The sequence below is a fragment of the Cenococcum geophilum genome (genome assembly GCF_001692895.1).
Source record: "Cenococcum geophilum 1.58 unplaced genomic scaffold K441scaffold_33, whole genome shotgun sequence".
Classification (NCBI taxonomy): Eukaryota; Fungi; Ascomycota; class Dothideomycetes; order Gloniales; family Gloniaceae; genus Cenococcum; species Cenococcum geophilum.
This window is the reverse complement of record NW_027137591.1, coordinates 274,238-292,040: the sequence shown is the minus strand read 5'-3', so window position 1 is coordinate 292,040 and position 17,803 is coordinate 274,238. Positions and strand designations below refer to the sequence as shown.

General features: G+C 36.3%; 1 protein-coding gene across 1 annotated transcript; it reads left to right on the top strand.

The window, feature by feature from the left end:
- Window positions 1–6,881: 6,881 nt before the first annotated feature.
- On the top strand, window positions 6,882–11,628 carry K441DRAFT_449467 (uncharacterized protein; the record flags this gene model as incomplete). The annotated part of the gene is made up of 2 exons (XM_067641686.1): window positions 6,882–6,986; window positions 11,524–11,628. Coding segments are annotated over 2 exons (210 nt in total), but the record flags the coding sequence as incomplete, so codon positions are not given.
- Window positions 11,629–17,803: the final 6,175 nt, after the last annotated feature.

Genomic DNA, 17,803 nt, shown 5'->3' with positions numbered 1-17,803 from the left:
CTTAAATAAACTCTTTAAGTGCTTTTAACTTCTCTTAAGTAAGCTTATAGGTTAAAAAGAACCTTAGACTTATTTTTAGTTCTAACTCTATTTTATAGTCCTATACTATATAATCTGCTAGCTTTTTACTTTTTAGGCTTTATAGCTTTTTGCTATACTTATAGTATCTTTTTAGTATATAACTTAAGCCTTGCTTAGTTTCTTTATATATCGCTCTAACTTAGTACTATACTAACTTAGTCTATTATTACATTTTACGTTATTAAATATCCCTAATATTAACCTAGCCTACAACCTAACTAACCCTTAGATTATATTTCTATAACTAAGACATACCTAATACTGCCTTATCCCGTCTCAATAGTAGGATATTAAAAAACATTTTAATTTATCTCCCCTTAATAGTTATTTAAATAGGTCCTATTTTAAGGTTAATAATACCTCCTTTATAGGCTATTAGATCTCCTAAAATTATAACTAATAGGTAAAGTTATTCCTTCTATCTATAAGGTAATCCTATTTTTTTTAACTGCTACTAATAAAATATAGTTCTGTGTTACTCTACTATCTATTAATACTTTAAACTGTTAATCTTACTAATTAACTTATAAATTTAGGTATTATCCTTAAATTCCTTTAAGGGTCTAAGGCTCTACTACTAGCTCCCTCTAGTTTTATAGGCCTTTACTTTTCCTAACTATTAGCTGCTTAATCCTTATATACTTAGCTTATTCTTAGGCTAATACCTAGTTTGCTTCTTATCCTCTATATATTATAGACACGTATTTAGGCATTTCTACTACTATTATCTATCTAAGCATCCTTCTGTAAGGAATTTTTTTAGTTAAAATATTAAGTTTCCTAACTTTTAAACTTTTACTAGATGCCATCTAGATATATACTTAGCATTCTTATACTATCGCTTATTTAGCGCCTAATATATCCTTATAGGGTACTTCTAATTCTTCTCTTTTAGATTCTTATATATATTGTATATATTATCTATATATACAATCTATAATAACGTATAATATACTAGGTACTTTAGGTTAACTCTTAACTTATCTTTATCTTTAAGTTTAAATTTTTACTATATAATCTAAATGTTATAACATTATTTATAGGCACTAAGATACGTCTTTCGCTTCTCTAGTCCTCTAATTATTCCTCTAAATCTTTTAATATTATAATTAAGGCTCTCTTAATATAACTTATTGCTTTTTCTATAATAAGGTAGTTTTAAATAACTTACTTATCTAACTATATATAGAAATCTTCCTACTTATTATTATGTCGTTGCCTATACTACTTTTAGTATAGCTGTTAGAGTATATACGGCTTATCCGTAAGGAAGTATCTTCTTATTACTACATTGTAATAGCCCTTTATATACCGTTCTTTAAACCTAGTTAAAATCCCTAAATCCTCTTTATTTTCTAGTTTAGTAAGCTATTTAGCTCTTAGCGTACCTACCCTAGGCCTATTAGTAATTCTTTATATAGGTACTTTATCCCTTATACTACCTAGTGTACTAGTTCTCTAATTTAGCTTTTATTTTTACTATATAAGGATTCTCTGTCTAAACTCCTCTATGTTTTCTTTTAGTTTTCGCCTTATAAGTAGATCCTTAAAGTCTTTTTACTTCTTAATCTTAGTTTATTTAATAGTCCTTATTTATATCTAGAAATCTTAGTTTTATAGGATTCTTAATCCTAAACTTACTTTTATCTTAAGCTTAGTTCTAGCTTTAGTCTAATTAGGTTTCTATAGTGTTCTTATCTTATCTTAAAAGTCTTAAATCTTACTTATCTTACTTTAAGAGTCTTATACCTTTAGGAAACTTCGTTCTAAGCTTATTTATATATTACTAAACTAAGCTATTACTCTGCTCTATTAGTTATTATCTATTATAGGTCCTTAAGCTTATTTTATCTCGTCTTAGGAATCTTAAGCATCTCTTATCTCTTCCTAAGAATCTTAAGCCTATGGCCTTTTACCTTTATTAAGTGCCAAAGTAGTTCACTATTTTATTTTTCTTATATCTTATAAAGTAATTATTACGGCACTGACCTGACGCATACTGTTTTATACTATCTCGTACTATTTCCTACTATTGGCTAGCCCACTACTAGCGACTTAGCGGCCGGCCCTACTATTTATATACAATACCCTCTTTTCACCTTCTTCCCCTCTTTATACTATAACGTAGTTATTTAGTCTACTTTATTACAGCACTATAACAGTTTATAGTATTTTTAATTTACGCCCCATCGCGATCACTAATTCCCTATACCCTAGCTAATTAACCTCCGCCCTAGAGCAATCGCGACCTATATACGCCTCTGCTAAAACTAACACGTCTCTAGCACAGTCCTAGAATAATCCTTAGTTTTTACTTAGCGCCTAGATAGGCAATATTAATGACGCCAAAATGGCCGAAACCTAGAACCCCCGCAACGTTTTTATAGACCTCTTTATAGAGATATACCCTAATATTACGTAGATAATCCGCCGCTCCCTACTATACCCTAAGACCTTTAAGCCTAGCAAAGCTTACCTTACCTTTATTAACTATACTAACGAGTTTCTTAATAATATTAAAGTAGGACTATAGTGTATATATAATACAAACACCGCTAATAAAAAAGCTAATAAAAACCTTAGTGCCCTTATCGCTTCCTAGATAGGAACTATTAACTCCTAAATAGAGACTATTACCGTTCTAAAATAATTAACCCCTATAATAACGGTAGTAACCTAGCAGAAAAAATGGAGATCTAAAGACCCGCCAATATTTAGTAAAAAAGGTACCCTACTAAAATAATAAGCTAATTTTAAGACCTAGCATATTAAAATTAGTAGTAGTAGTAATTCTTAATTAACGTCTGATACGGATCCTATCTAGGCCCACGCAGACTACTCCGTCACAGGGGGAAAACTTATAATTTACAGGAAGAAAACCCTGTAGTTTGGGGGAGGAAAAACCCTATAAGCCACCTTAGTAGGATAAAAAACCCCGGTTTGCCATGTCCGTCTATAGCGGCGGCCCTACGGGCCTACGGCTACGTCCTATCCTCCTTAGATGTTCGAACTCCTTAGGAACCACTGCTTCCTTCTCTAGCTTATCCTAGCTAGGGTTTACTACGTCCTAGCTAGGCCTTGCCGTTTAATTGCTGTACACTTATGGTTGTATTCTATATTTTAACCACCCCCTATATGCTATCTCTTATTAACTATTGCCATATACGCCATGCCTTCCCCCCCCTAAGGCCTATTAAAGGCGTAAGGGGGATTTATCTATAAACTACCACTATACCAAAAGGCGAGCGGGACGTGTATGCCTAAGTATCTTTTGTGCCTAGGCCCTAGTCACTAGGCCCTCACTAAGGGTCACTACTCCTTAAAAGGAGACAGGAAAACCGTACGGTATTGTCTAGGCTGCTAGGTATTTAATAGTTAATAGTAAGTAACCGTATACTCCGCGGGCGATCGCCCTGGGGGTTAGGAGGGGCCGTATATTTACTCGTTGCTTGTTTATTTGCAATCGCTCGTTCGTTAATGTAAGAGGTTGTTAATACTCTCTACTGGGGGTCGGGGGATGTTATTGAATGCTGCGCATCTATGTTGGATCGTATAGGTGCCTTAATAGGAGAATAGTGTTGCTGTTGTTCGTAAGGGGCACTTAGTGGTAGTTTTTAAGATCTCACCATCCTATGTGAAAACTTTTCACCACCGCCTATAATACCCACTACCACCACTAGGTCGTATCGCACGCTGTGTGACATCTCTGCGTTGGCTCTAAGTCTAAACTTTGAAGACTTAGGTTTGTAGCTGTCACCACGTATAGGTGCAGAGTCCGTTTTCGACGGCCGCATATTAAAATTAAGGGAGTCTTTAACTAAAACTAGGACTACTTTAATATAGTTTAGTTCTAGATCCTTTATATCTTAAATATACTAAAGAATAAGGCCTATAAGTTTATTAAATAGGGCCTAGAGCTTATACACAAGAACCTAAACAACACATCTATATAGAAATGGCCTATTAAGGAAGATATACTTAAAGACCTTACTACCTACTATAAGGTCCTTAACACGACCTAGGTTATAAAGAATAAGCTTAACTATTTCCCCTAGGGCGAGCGAAATTACTAGTTCTAGAAGGGAGAGCTTAATAAGCTAATAGTCCGCGCTAAGAAGATAAACAAATAGAAGGTAGACCTACTCTAAAAGTTTATCTTTCTAAAAATAGAAGAGCTGGTACTTAGACTTACCTATAAAATTAATAATAGTAACTATATAGGTTAGAGTAAGCAGATAAATATATTTACTAAAAACCTTACGAACTATACACACTAAGCCAACCTTAAAAAAAACACTAACCACTACCTACCTACCTAAGCCCCTGCCCCTATATCGACCCTAACCCTAGCAGTAACTAGAAAACCTATAGACCTTAATAAAATCTTAGATATAAAGCGTAAGCGCCACGTTAATAATAGACTGTACCTTGCCTATAGCCTGCCCGGCCACTAAAAGGACGCCTATAACCTCGCTAAGATAGTAAACTTAGTCCTAATACCACCCTATTAAACGACGCGAACTAATAACCGCGGATACGGCAACTATAGAGTCTATTATAAACGCGGCAACCGCGGAGCCTATTATAGCCGCGGCGGACAACCCCCCCCTCCCCCCCTTTAACCCTACGGCTTAGTTACTTTAAACTATGCCCTATATAGGAGCCCAACCCGTTAATAACGCCTAGTATTAGCGACTTTACGCTAGCAAATATAAACACGGCTATATTATCGGCGAGGTATTATCTTTTTATACCCCAACTAAAACTAAGACTAATACCGCTAGCTAGACAGATACTAGACTACTCCACTAAGACAGCCTTATACCCTAGTTATTAAAAGGTAAACCCTTAAACTAAGTCACATTTAAGGGTCTAAACTATATAAGGAGGAAGATAAAAAGATTAGGTCTCTATTACTAGATTAATTAGTCCTTTCTATTAATAAACTGCCACTTAATCTTAGATTAGTAAACAGTAATAAGAAATTAATCCTTATTTAAACCCAACTCTCCTTATTACGTAACCTATACCCCTAAGTTTATATTAATATCGTAAGCCTAGTAGACTCTAGTAGTACTATAATAGCATTTACCGACGTAGAGTCTATTATAAAAAAGTATAACGTTATAACTAAGAAGCTACTAGTACCTAGGCCACTGCGCCTCGTAAATAGTATCCCAACTTCGCTTATTATGGACTACTTTACCATCTAAATATTAATCGGCCTCTATACTAAAGCTATACTCTTTTTTATTACTAAACTCTCGCCTACTACCCCAATTATCCTAGGTATACCCTAGCTTTAAAAGCACGAGCCCTGTCCTAGCTTTAGAAAACTTAAAATCCACTTTAACTTAGACTACTACTCTAGGTATTACCTCTTGTAGGAAATAACTAACGTTAGCAGGGATGCCCTATATAGATACTTAGCACTACTAAGCCTAGTGCCTAGGACTATATATAAAGCCTTAATAGTAGAAGACGTTCCTAATAAAGGGGAGCCCGTATAGCTATAAAGAAACAAGATAATAGAAGACTAAACTACCTTAGCACTTAAGACCAAAACAACGGGCTAGCTAGCCCTACTAAGACTAAAGGAGAAGGTCCGCTTTATACCACTATTACTAAAAATCCAACCCTAACCTAGGTACTATTTAAACCCTAACCGCCTAGCTTAATACTTAGAACTAAGCTATATGCTATATACGTACACTATAGCTTGCGTTATAGTAAGGACTAGCTATAGAACTACTAAGACCCAGATAATAGAAACCGCGCTACCGTAACGCCTAACCTTATACCCGTCTCCCACGCGTACTATATAGGGCTACCGCCTTATTTCCGCCCCCCTAGGCTAACTAAGCTATACTAGCCTAGCTATAGCATTAGAAAACTAGATACGCCCCAACCTAGACAATATTAAATGCACTTATACTATTAATTTCACCTAGTTCTGTAAATAAAAAGATATAAAGGTAATAAGGATCTATATAGCGGAGTTAGTAGAACTAGTTAAATAAAATAAGCACTAACAGCTACTTAAAGAGCTGCTTATAGGCCTAATAGAAGTACCAAACCTATTAAAAAGGTCTTTCCGCCAACTAGTAGAAGGCAACTATATAATAAAGGAAGCCTATAAAGTGCTCCCCCCCTATTTCTATAACTTCCTTAAGATAAATTTAAAAACTAAACCCAAGCTTTTACGTTGGAAGATAGTTAATACTAATATTAAAAAATTCCTAAAAGGCAAACTAGGATTAACCTATAAAAACATTCTATAACGCCTATTAAAGAAGTTTAATAAACATATTAAGCACTTTCTCCCTAAAAATATAGATAAGCTGCCCCCTTACTAATTATAGGACCATAAAATTAAGATCACCCCTAAAAACTAGGCCCTATACTATAAAAATAGACCACTCTTACCTACTAAACTTAGGTATATAAAGAAGTGAATTAATAAGATACTAAATAAGGGTTTTATCCGTAAATTAACCTTACTAGCTACTGTACTACTTATTCTCGCTACTAAGCCTGGCGGTAGTATATAAATCTACTATAACTACCAAGGCCTAAACACAGTTACTATTAAAAATTAATACCCACTACTACTAATCCGCGAGATACTTAACGCACTTTATACTGCTAAGTACTTTACTAAACTTAATATAATTACTACGTTTAACCGGATCCGGATTACGGAGGGCTATAAGTAGCTTATAGCATTTATTACCCAGTTTGGACTCTATAAGATACTAGTTACACTATTTAGCCTCTATAACACACCCACTATGTTCTAAAACTATATCCTACACAACGCCCTTAACAACTACTGTACTGCCTACCTTAATAACGTCCTTATCTTTTCTAAAACACGCGCTAAGTATACTAAGTATATAAATAAAGTTATCTAAAGACTTGGTAATACTGGACTTTAAATTAATATTAATAAGTCTAAGTTCTACTCTACTAAAATAAAATACCTTAGCTTAATTATTTTGACTAATAGTATAACTATAGACCCTAAGAAGGTACAGGCCTTATAGGAATAAAAGGACCTAATATTAATTAAAGAACTATAACAATTTCTTAGCTTCGTGAACTTCTACTAATAATTTATCTAAGGCTACTCTACTATTACTACACCTATAATAAAACTTCTAAAGAAGGATATTAGATGGCTATAGGGACTAGAATAAGCTAAATCGTTTAAGACCCTTAAAGGAGCCTTTACTTTAGCACTAGTACTAGCATACTATAACTATATAAAGAAAACAGTAGTAGAGATAGACGTATTAAATTAGGCTTCTAGCGGAGTCCTTTCCCAGTATAATAATAACGGAAAATTAAAACCGGTTACATTCTTCTCTATAAAGTACTTTGCGCTAAAGTATAACTATAAGATCTATAATAAAGAACTCTTAGCTATTATTAAGGCTTTAAAGGAATAGCGTCCTAAGCTATAAGGGACTAAGAAGCTATTTAAAATTATTACCGACTATAAGAACCTATAGACGTTTATAACTACTAAGCAGCTAAACTAGCGCTAAGTCTAGTAAGCAGAGTTCCTTTTATAGTTTAACTTTATAATTATATATAGACCTAATAGCAAAGCTACGCTCCCTAACGCCCTAAGCTAGCTACTAAAAATAAGGCCTAAGGACGCTAATAATAAACGCCTCTACCACTAAGCCTAAGTTATTATACCGCCCTAAAAAGTTAACCCTATAATCTTAAAAAAAATTACTATATAAGTCCTATAACTCTAATAACGCAGAGTTTATAGCCGCTCTAGACCCTAAAATAGTTAAAAAGTTACTAAACAAGTTAATTTAGCTAAAATACCAAGAGAACAAACTCGCAAGAGATATAGTAACAGCCCTATATAATTGGAAAGCTCGCCGTTAGCTAAAGAAGATTAGGAAATTACTCTATTACAATAAGTTAGAATATAGTATTATTAACGGACAGATCTACTTCCGCTAACGTCTCTTTATCCCTAACGCCCTAGACCTTTACCTAAAAGTTACCTATTACTCTTATAGTAGCGGCCCCGCTAGTTACCCTAGCTAGGTTAAAACTTTTAACCTCTTAAACTAAACACACTAATAGCTAGAAATCTCCTAGTTTACGGATACCTTTATTAAAGACTATGCCCTATACTTTCGCACTAAGACCCCCTATTCTGCCCTACCCGGTTTCCTAAAGCTACTAAAATTACCTACTTACCTATAGACCAATATCTTAATCAACTATATTATAACGCTGCTAGTATGCTAACGCCACGGTAAGGTATATAAATATATCCTTATTATTATAGACCGCCTAACTAAAATATAATACCTTATTTTAGTAATAGGACTTTTAATAAAGGAGCTAGTTAATAGCTTTATTAATAATATATATAAGCTCTATAGTATACTAAATATAATTATCTCTAATTACGGTATATAATGTTAGGTAAAACCTAAGTAGATAGTTATATAGCCGTAAGGTACGGGCGACCCTGGGGCAACCCAGGGGTGACTCGCCCGTAAGGCACGTGCTCTACACGTGCCTAGGGAAAACCCTTCCTACCTCGCACACAGACTCCTCCTTTTCCCTTAAGGATTCGTCTCTGTCTATACAATATACCCATTATTCTATTATTAGACTCCCTATCCACATCCTTACCTTATATTCAAATCCTTACCAATCCCCTTGGGAGGATAGCCGGTTTAATTTTTCTACGATACCTCCGAAAAGAAAACCGACGCCTGCACCCGACGGTAATACGCTAGCGATGCGACCGCAGAACGCCTTAGGATTTAGTGCAGACGAAACCGCTAGAAGTACACTAGTAGTATCTAAGCCATTCTCCAAATCTTAAAACGATTAGATATCTATAAACGCTAGAGACTAGTTTGACTTATATACCTAGGCTTAATAGGAGCTTAGTAAGGTTACTAGCGTCCTACCTAATACCGCTAATATAAAGGAGCTAGATAAGCTAGCTAAGAAAATAGCCAACTTACGGAGCATTATTAATTCAATAAAGCCCTCCCATTGCCTCTCTAGTAAAGAGTATAAGTTACGTAGCAAACGTATATACCGATTAAATCTCGACACCCTAGTTAAGAAGTCACTACCTAATATTAGCGGTACTACTTAATAGCATTTTAACCGGTAGATTGCCGCAGTTAAGAACCGATTTAAGGTTAATAACACTGACTACGACTATAAGCGACGTACGCGCTAGGCCATCGAAGGTCTTGTAAAAGAGAAGATAATCGCCCAACTAGTTTATTGCCGGTTAGGCACTAAGGATAAGGGTCCCTTACTATGGGACGAATTTAAGACTATAGTCTAAGACTAGATCAGGAACCCTATAGTAAGACACTTTAACAACGCTATAATGTACTATACGGCTGTTATAAAGGAGAACTAAAGGTTTAACGTCTTTCTAGCCCGTATGCGTAGCTTAGAGGACCTCTTCTTATATACCCCTTTTATTAATCCTAAACAACAGGTAGACTTCTAGTTCTTACGTCTTCTAGCCTACCTATAAGCAGAGCTCTTCCGCCAGAACTTTGCCTAATGGGTAAGAACTACTAAAGACCTCTTTAACGAAATCCGCCGTATAGAGCAATTGCTCGATACCACGAAGCTCGCGGAAGATCGCGTAAGTAGTAGCGGCAAATCATCGCGTACAAAGCGCGGTCGTAGTATAGGCTTTATAGACTTAGGCTCAGGAAACAGAACCTAAAAAGGGCAACGCTTTTCTAAACAAACTCCTAGGGAGACCACCCAAAAGCCGGATGGCTTAAGGGACCCCCTAGACGCCGGTGCTACGTAGGTAAGTCAAAGGACCGCAGGCGGCCACTATAAGGAATACTGGAAGCAGGCTAAAAAGAAGTCAGCTTAGGCTTCGGAAAACCTAAAGCCCTAGTAGCGCATCTCTCTTAACTATAACTAGGGCCTAATATAGAGGGAGAGAAGAAACGTATTGTAGTATACATTGCGATGGATACGCCCTAGGGCGAAGTCCGCCTATATACCTTATACAATAATGGGTACTAAATTAACCTTATTAATTAAGACGTCGTCCATAGGTTTAACCTGCCTATATGCTACGCGCTACATTTACATAAACCTATCGCACGTTTTTTTAATAGCAACCAGATAATAATCTGGGATGCTTATAATCTAATAGTTACCACTAGCGACTTTTAGGGTACCCCTCGCACTATTGACCCGCAGACCTTTTGGGGCGGCTTATTTAATAGTTATAATATAGTTCTTAGATAGGATTAGCTCGCGGAAGCAGATCTATTAATTAGCTTCCGTTCTAGACAGCTCGTCTAGGGTACTTTGGACCCTAGACACCTCTAGATAGTCACCCTTAACGCTCTCCTGGCAGACATTAAGGCTGGCGAAATAGTTTATTCGCTATAGCCAGAAGACTCCTTCTCTACGCCGGTTGTAAATATAATAGAGGACCTATTATTACTGGCAGCGAGTACCCATACAGACCCTCCGGACGTAGAGACACCGGTTATAAACACAGTAGAGGACCTGCCGTCACTAGTAGCGAGTACCTGTGGAGACCCTTTGGTGCCGGCGCAGATTACCTATACGTAAGGGGGAGGTGATCGAAACCCCAAAACTATTGAGTATACTGCAGCAGAGCTATATGTACTTTCTATGCAAGTATACCTGTGAAACGCATATTGGCCGCACCCTTCTCTTCACTGGCTCCCGGAAGCACACTATTACGTAATAGTTGCTTCGACCTTCGTGGCCCCTAGCCTACCAGATATATATAAGGAGGAAATTAATATCTTTTCTAATAAGCTAGTAAGTATGCTACTATAGAACTCTAAGTACGACCATATAATTGACTTAAAAGAAGGTAAGACGCCACCGTAAATGCCCCTCTATAACCTCTTATAGAAAGAGTTGTAGATCTTACAAGAGTACCTAGACAGTGCTCTTGAAAAGGGCTAGATTAGGCCTAGTAAGTTACCTACTAGAGCGCCCATCCTCTTTATGCTAAAAGTAGATGGTATAATGCGGCTATGCGTTAACTATAGACGCCTAAACAAGATTATAATTAAAAATCGGTACCCCCTACCGCTAGTCAGCGAACTCTTTAATAGGCTTAGCTATATAAAGATATTTACAAAGCTAGATCTTTATAATACGTACTATAGGATTCGCATTAAAAAGGGAGACGAATAGAAGACCGTATTTAAGATACGCTACGGTCACTTCGAGTACCTAGTAATGCCCTTTAGTCTTATTAACGCCCCTACGACTTTCTAAAGCTATATTTATAAAGCTCTAAGAACCCTAGTAAATACTATCTATATAGTCTACCTAGATAATATTCTCATTTACTTAAATAATAAGGATAAGCACGTCAAGCACGTTAAGTAGGTACTACGATAGCTCCGCGCTTAGGGCCTATACGCTAAACTGTTAAAATATATCTTTTATACTAAGAACGTTAAGTTTCTAGGCTTTATTATTACCCCTAGGGGTATTATAATAGACCCTAACCGTGTAAAAGCTATTAAGGAATGGCCTAAGCCTAAGTTCTATAGGGATATCCAGGTCTTCCTTAGCTTTACTAACTTCTATAGGCGATTTATCTGGAACTACTTAGATACTGCATACCCCCTATACGCATATCTTATATAGGCACATTATAACCCAACGTTAGATGGGGAGAAGAAGAGAAAGCGTAAGTCGAAAGGGCCTATTAAATGGTATTAACCCTGGTCCTAGCCCGATAACATATAGTAGGCGTTTCGTAAGCTACGCGCTGCGTTTACGTAGGCTCCTCTACTTCGCTACTTCGACCCTAATCTACCCTTAATGGTAATTACTGATGCTTTTGACTATGCCTATAGCGGTATACTTCTACAGCCTTTAGGGTAGGGAGATTAACTCTACTAGCACCCGATCACTTATTGTAGTTAGAAGCTTACTAGCCCAAAAGTACGGTATAATACGCATAATAAAGAACTACTCGCTATAGTGCAATGCTTTAAAACGTGGCGCCATTACCTCAAATACGCCGCGTATATAACGCGCGTACTTTACAATTATAACAATCTCTAGTACTTTATAACTATTAAGAGCTTATCTACTTATTAGGCCTAGTACGCCGAGGAACTAGCTAAGTTTAATTTTAAGATTAAATATAAGCTAGGTAAGATAAATCCTGTCAATATACTATCCTAACACCTGGATTATGCTAAAGGCTTTAAAGATAGTAGTAAGAGGACACTCCTTAATGCCATGCTGCCTATATTATAGCAAAAGTTGCGGGTTATGGGCCTTATGGGCGGCCCTAGTACTACTATACTACACTAGTAAGTAGCATGCGTGCAGCATGTGAGTAACCCTTGTAAACTTGGCGCCGGCGGACTAGAGCGTCCTACTATTCTCTTTAAGACCACTTCAATCAGCCTGATAGCACTTAACCCTAGGGAAGACCCCTTAGCCTAGGCTATAGTCCCCCGTAACGACCTGGCGAGTTACCTACACATTATATATTACTTTGCTAGTATTAACTTTGCGTAGAGTCTCATGCTATGGTAAGAAGTAGTAGTAGCTGCTTTAGCTAAAACGGTGTTTATGGAACAACCCCCTAAGTTACTGGTTAATTTTATTTATAGAGTATAAAAAAGGGACGCCTTTATACGCTCTATATATAATCAGTTAACCTAGGAACAAGTTCCCGCTAGTAATAAAGACTATACCCTTAATAATTAAGGACTCCTAAGGCAAAATAATAAGGTCTGGATATTAAATTATACACTACTGCAATAGGAGATCCTTAAGCGAAATCATGACGATTTTATGGGCGGCTATTATGGTTTTAACCATACCTTTAAGGTAATTGTGCGGAAGTACGCTTAGAACAGCCTTACCTAGGACCTCTATAAATACCTAGATAATTGCGATATCTACTAACGCTCTAAATCGCGCCGCTATAAACCCTATAGTAAGCTATAGCCTCTCTAGGCCCCCACCTAAGCCTAGCGGTATTATTTATTTAACTTTATTACGGATCTTTTAGAGTCTAAGACTTCTAATAGCGTAGAGTATAACTCCGTCCTTATCCTTATAGACCGTTTTATAAAGCTAGTGCGCTACTATCTAGTATATAAGATAATTGATGCTACGCAACTCGCAGAACTTTTATTTAGAGTCTTTGCACAAATAGGGCCTTTAGATAATATTATCTCTAATAGGGGTAGTGTATTTACGAGCGAGTACTAAAGCACTATATGCTACTATCTCCGCGTTTAACGTAAACTTAGTACTATATTCCACCCGCAAACAGATAGGTAGACGGAGCGCTAGAATTAGGAGCTTGAGGTATACCTACGTATATTTACAAACTAGGAACAGTCTAATTGGGCCTCCCTATTTAAAAAAGCAGCCTTTATCTATAACTCTAAGGTCTATACTATAATAAAGCATTCCCCTATTGAGCTCGCCTATAGCCAGCTACTAAACATCCCGGACGGAGTTCTGGATAGCGTCCAAGACGCCCGGTAAGGTAGGGAGGGGTCTAAGTTAACGAATATCTAACTCGTAGAGACGCACCTATAACGCCTGCGCCTTACACGTAAGGTAGCGGCGGCGTCAATAATACACGCCCAAAAGCTTTAGGTAAAATACTACAATCGTCACCATCTGGCCAAGCATTTCGCCGTCGGTAAATAAGTCCTACTCTCCTCCAAGAACATCCACACAAAACGTCCTCATAAAAAGCTTAACTACAAGTTTATGGGACCGTTTTAGATCCTAAAGCGCGTAGGGCAGCAAGCATATAAGCTAGAGCTCCCACCTACTATAGCACAGCTCTACCCAGTCTTCCATATCTCCCTACTAGAGCCTTATAGGTCACACCCTAGGTTTTAACCCCTAGCAGTAGAAGAGCTCAAGGAAGGCAGCTAAGAAGTAAAAGCAATCATCGCCTACTAGGATCGTGCTAGACAACCGTAGTACCTTATCAAATAGCTAGGATAGCCAAATAAGTACAACAAATGGAAATACGAGATAGAACTTAAGAATTGTTAACAACTGCTAGATAAGTACCGTAAGCGGGACACCCCAGCCTTACAGCTGAAGCGCAGGCGAAAAGTAAGTGCCGCTATTAAAATATAACCTATATTAAAGCGGAGTAGAGGATATCCTAAGGGATTAAAGAATAAGCAATAACTGCTATAAGAACTGCGGCGTACGTATAGGGTAAAGTTTTGATTTATTAATATCCTACGCCCGTTTATAACCGGGGTCCATTTAACCAGGGTTTATAACCTACTAGTGACCCACTAGTGGTAACCTATACCGACAACTTACACTATTCCACGTATATACTATATAGATAACGCATAAGGCTAAAGCATAGGTCAGCGGCGGATTTAACGGGTATATAGCCTTACCGTCCTAAACCTGGCTATATATAAGTAACCTATAAACCTACCCGCGAAGTATACACGGCGCTACGCCGGTATAGCGTAAGGCTAAAGTAGGGTTAGCGGCGGGTTTAATAGGCATATAGCCTTACCGTCTATAAATCTGGCTGCATGCAAATAACCTACAACCAACCCGCGAGGTACTAGCGACCTACCTACGCAAGTAAGCTTTTAGAATATTTCTGGTCTACCAAATTCAGGCGATGGTATTAAGCTCCACTAGCTCTACCTATTAAATGGACTAATTAGGATTTTCTATGCCGGGTATATAAAATTGCTACTAGCTCGGTTAAATGCGGGGGAGTCTTAGCAAGGCAAATCTAACTAATTAGACAACTTTAACCGCCGGTCGAAGTTCCTTAACATCTTCGCGCCGCGTATATATACTACCCGTCTCTCTATGCGCAAAATTAAGACGCTCTTTCCCCTCTAAATTTTTTCCTTACTAAGGTTTTTTATAGGGTTTTATTAAGGCTTAAGTATACAAAGGATCGGGGACAACCCTTTTTAAAGGGGGGGGCATTATTAGGTAAAACCTAAGTAGATAGTTATATAGCCGTAAGGTACGGGCGACCCTGGGGCAACCCAGGGGTGACTCGCCCGTGAGGCACGTGCTCTGCACGTGCCTAGGGAAAACCCTTCCTACCTCGCACACAGACTCCTCCTTTTCCCTTAAGGATTCGTCTCTGTCTATATAATATACCCATTATTCTATCATTGGACTCCCTATCCACATCCTTACCTTACATATAATTTATTAGTGACTTCTAGCAATAACTAAGTAAACGCCTTAAGACAATCTTGCGACTAAGCTTAGCCTAATACCTAGAAATAGATAGCTAAACTAAAATTATTAATACTACTATAAATAAATACCTCTATGCTTTTATTAGCTTTATATAAAATAACTAGGTTAACTACCTACTACTTACTAAGTTTGCTATAAATAACTAAGTTAATAAGAGTATAGGTATCTCCCTATTTTTTATAAACTATAGCTTTAACCCTTACCTCGGAATTAAGCCTACTAACTTTTACCCACTAACACTATTAGCATAAGTAAAGAAGGAGTTCTTCTACGCAGACTCTATGGCCAACCGCTTTAAGCGGATATTAATATAGCTTAAGGCCCTAGCCCGGATCTTATAGTAACGCTATAAAGATAATACTAATACCTATAGGGATAAGAGCGCGTTATTCTATAAAGGCGATATAGTTATAGTTAGCTTAGAAAATATAAAGATAAATAGACTTAAGAAGAAATAAAATAATAAATAGGATAGCCTATACCCCGTACTTATAGTATACTAAGGGGCAGTTATAGTAAACCTTCTAAACCATATCTAAGTAAATAAATCCTTTTATACATCTAAGGTCCGCCTTTAGGCTACTAAAAAAATCCCTAGCTAAGTAAATATTAATACTATAGAGCGCCGTAATATATAAGGATAAGTAGTAGAGAGAGATAATAACGGCAACATAGAAGATAAATAGGAGTTTTAAAAAATCCTTAATATACACAATAAAGACCCCTAGGGCCTAACTTATAAAATTAAATAGAAATATTATAAGGATACAACCTAGCAGCTAGAGGAAAACCTAAAGGGTTATAAATAAGCTATATAGCGCTTTTATAAGCAACACCCTAAGAAGCTAGGACCCCTAGACTAAGTATAAGATAAGGAAAAGTCACGCTAAGGTTACGGCCAACTACCATATTAAAATTTGTGGTGGTTAAAATATTATAAAACTTTGACTAGCGGTTAAAGTTGTCTAATTAGCTAAATTCTCGCTAAGAAACGCCATATGGATTAATTTAGGTAGCGGTATAAAGTTTTACTAACTTTACTTACTAAACTAACTAATTAGGATTTTCTATACCCGGTATAGAAAATCGCCATTAGCTTAGTTAAGGGCGGTAAGCAGAACTAATATCTTTGCGGTAAAAAATAGGTAACCCTATACACTACCTATTTTTAAATTATTTATTTAGTTTAGGGACTAAACTATCTAGGGGAAAGAAGTACTATTACGGCACTGACCTAACGCATACTATTTTATACTATCTCGTACTATTTCCTACTATTAGCTAGCCCACCACTAGCGACTTAGTGGCCGGCCCTACTATTTATATACAATACCCCCTTTCCACCTTCTTCCACTCTTTATACTATAACGTAGTTATTTAGTCTACTTTATTATAGCACTGTAATAGTAATAGATATTATATCTAGTAGGGTCTTAATCCCTACTAATATTCCCTATTTTATAGTGGAATTATTCTCTACCTCTTTTATAATATCTTTAAGGTCTATATACTCCTAGTAAGCTGCCTTTATTACCTTATTATTACTAAATATTTCGCCTATATTAAATTTATTATCCTTAATATCCAATTTATAAGATAGTTTATTAGTTTCTCTAAACTTTAATAATTTTAGCTCCTATAGCTAATAGCTTACGCTATACTTAGCGTCCTTATATATTTAGTATGTGTTATTATAATAAAACACAAAACTCTTAATTAAACATTCTTTTATTCCCTATAGTATACTATTATCCCTTTATATATATATATATCTTCTACTAGTCTTATTCCTTTTACTATATAGTAACTCTAACTACTTCTATAGTCTTTAATATAATAACCTTATTTTCTGTAATTTATATAAGCCCCTTCTTTAAACTATTTTTCTTACTATAGAGTTCGCCTAAACGTCTTCTATTACTAAAATCCCTAGTTTAGCCTCTGCTCTTTAGACCTTTAATTACTTAATCCTTATCCTCTAGGTTTCTATAGTCGTTTATTTTATTTTCTATTTTCTTTAGTACCGCTTAGGTCTATTAGCTCTGCGCTATATTATAATTTCTAACTTTAACTTTATTATTACGTACCTTGCGCCTTATACAACTATAGAACTCTATCCTAACCCTTCTTAGTCTACTCTCTTTAGTAGATCCTATTATTAATCTTAATTACTTAATTAATTAATTCCCTAAGAGTATCCGTATCTTCTATTAGGATAATTATATCCTAGACTTTTACCTTAAGTCCTTGCTTATACTATGCTATAAGTACATTATTATTCTATTTAACCTATATTACTAATATTTAAAACTATATTATATATTTAATTGCTAGCGTTCTTTATACTGGGTTTTGGAGTTTTTATTTCGCCGTAGTAGTTACCTCTAGGTCTCTAAATATCTGTATTAAGCGTTTTATAAACCCACTCTAACTTAAG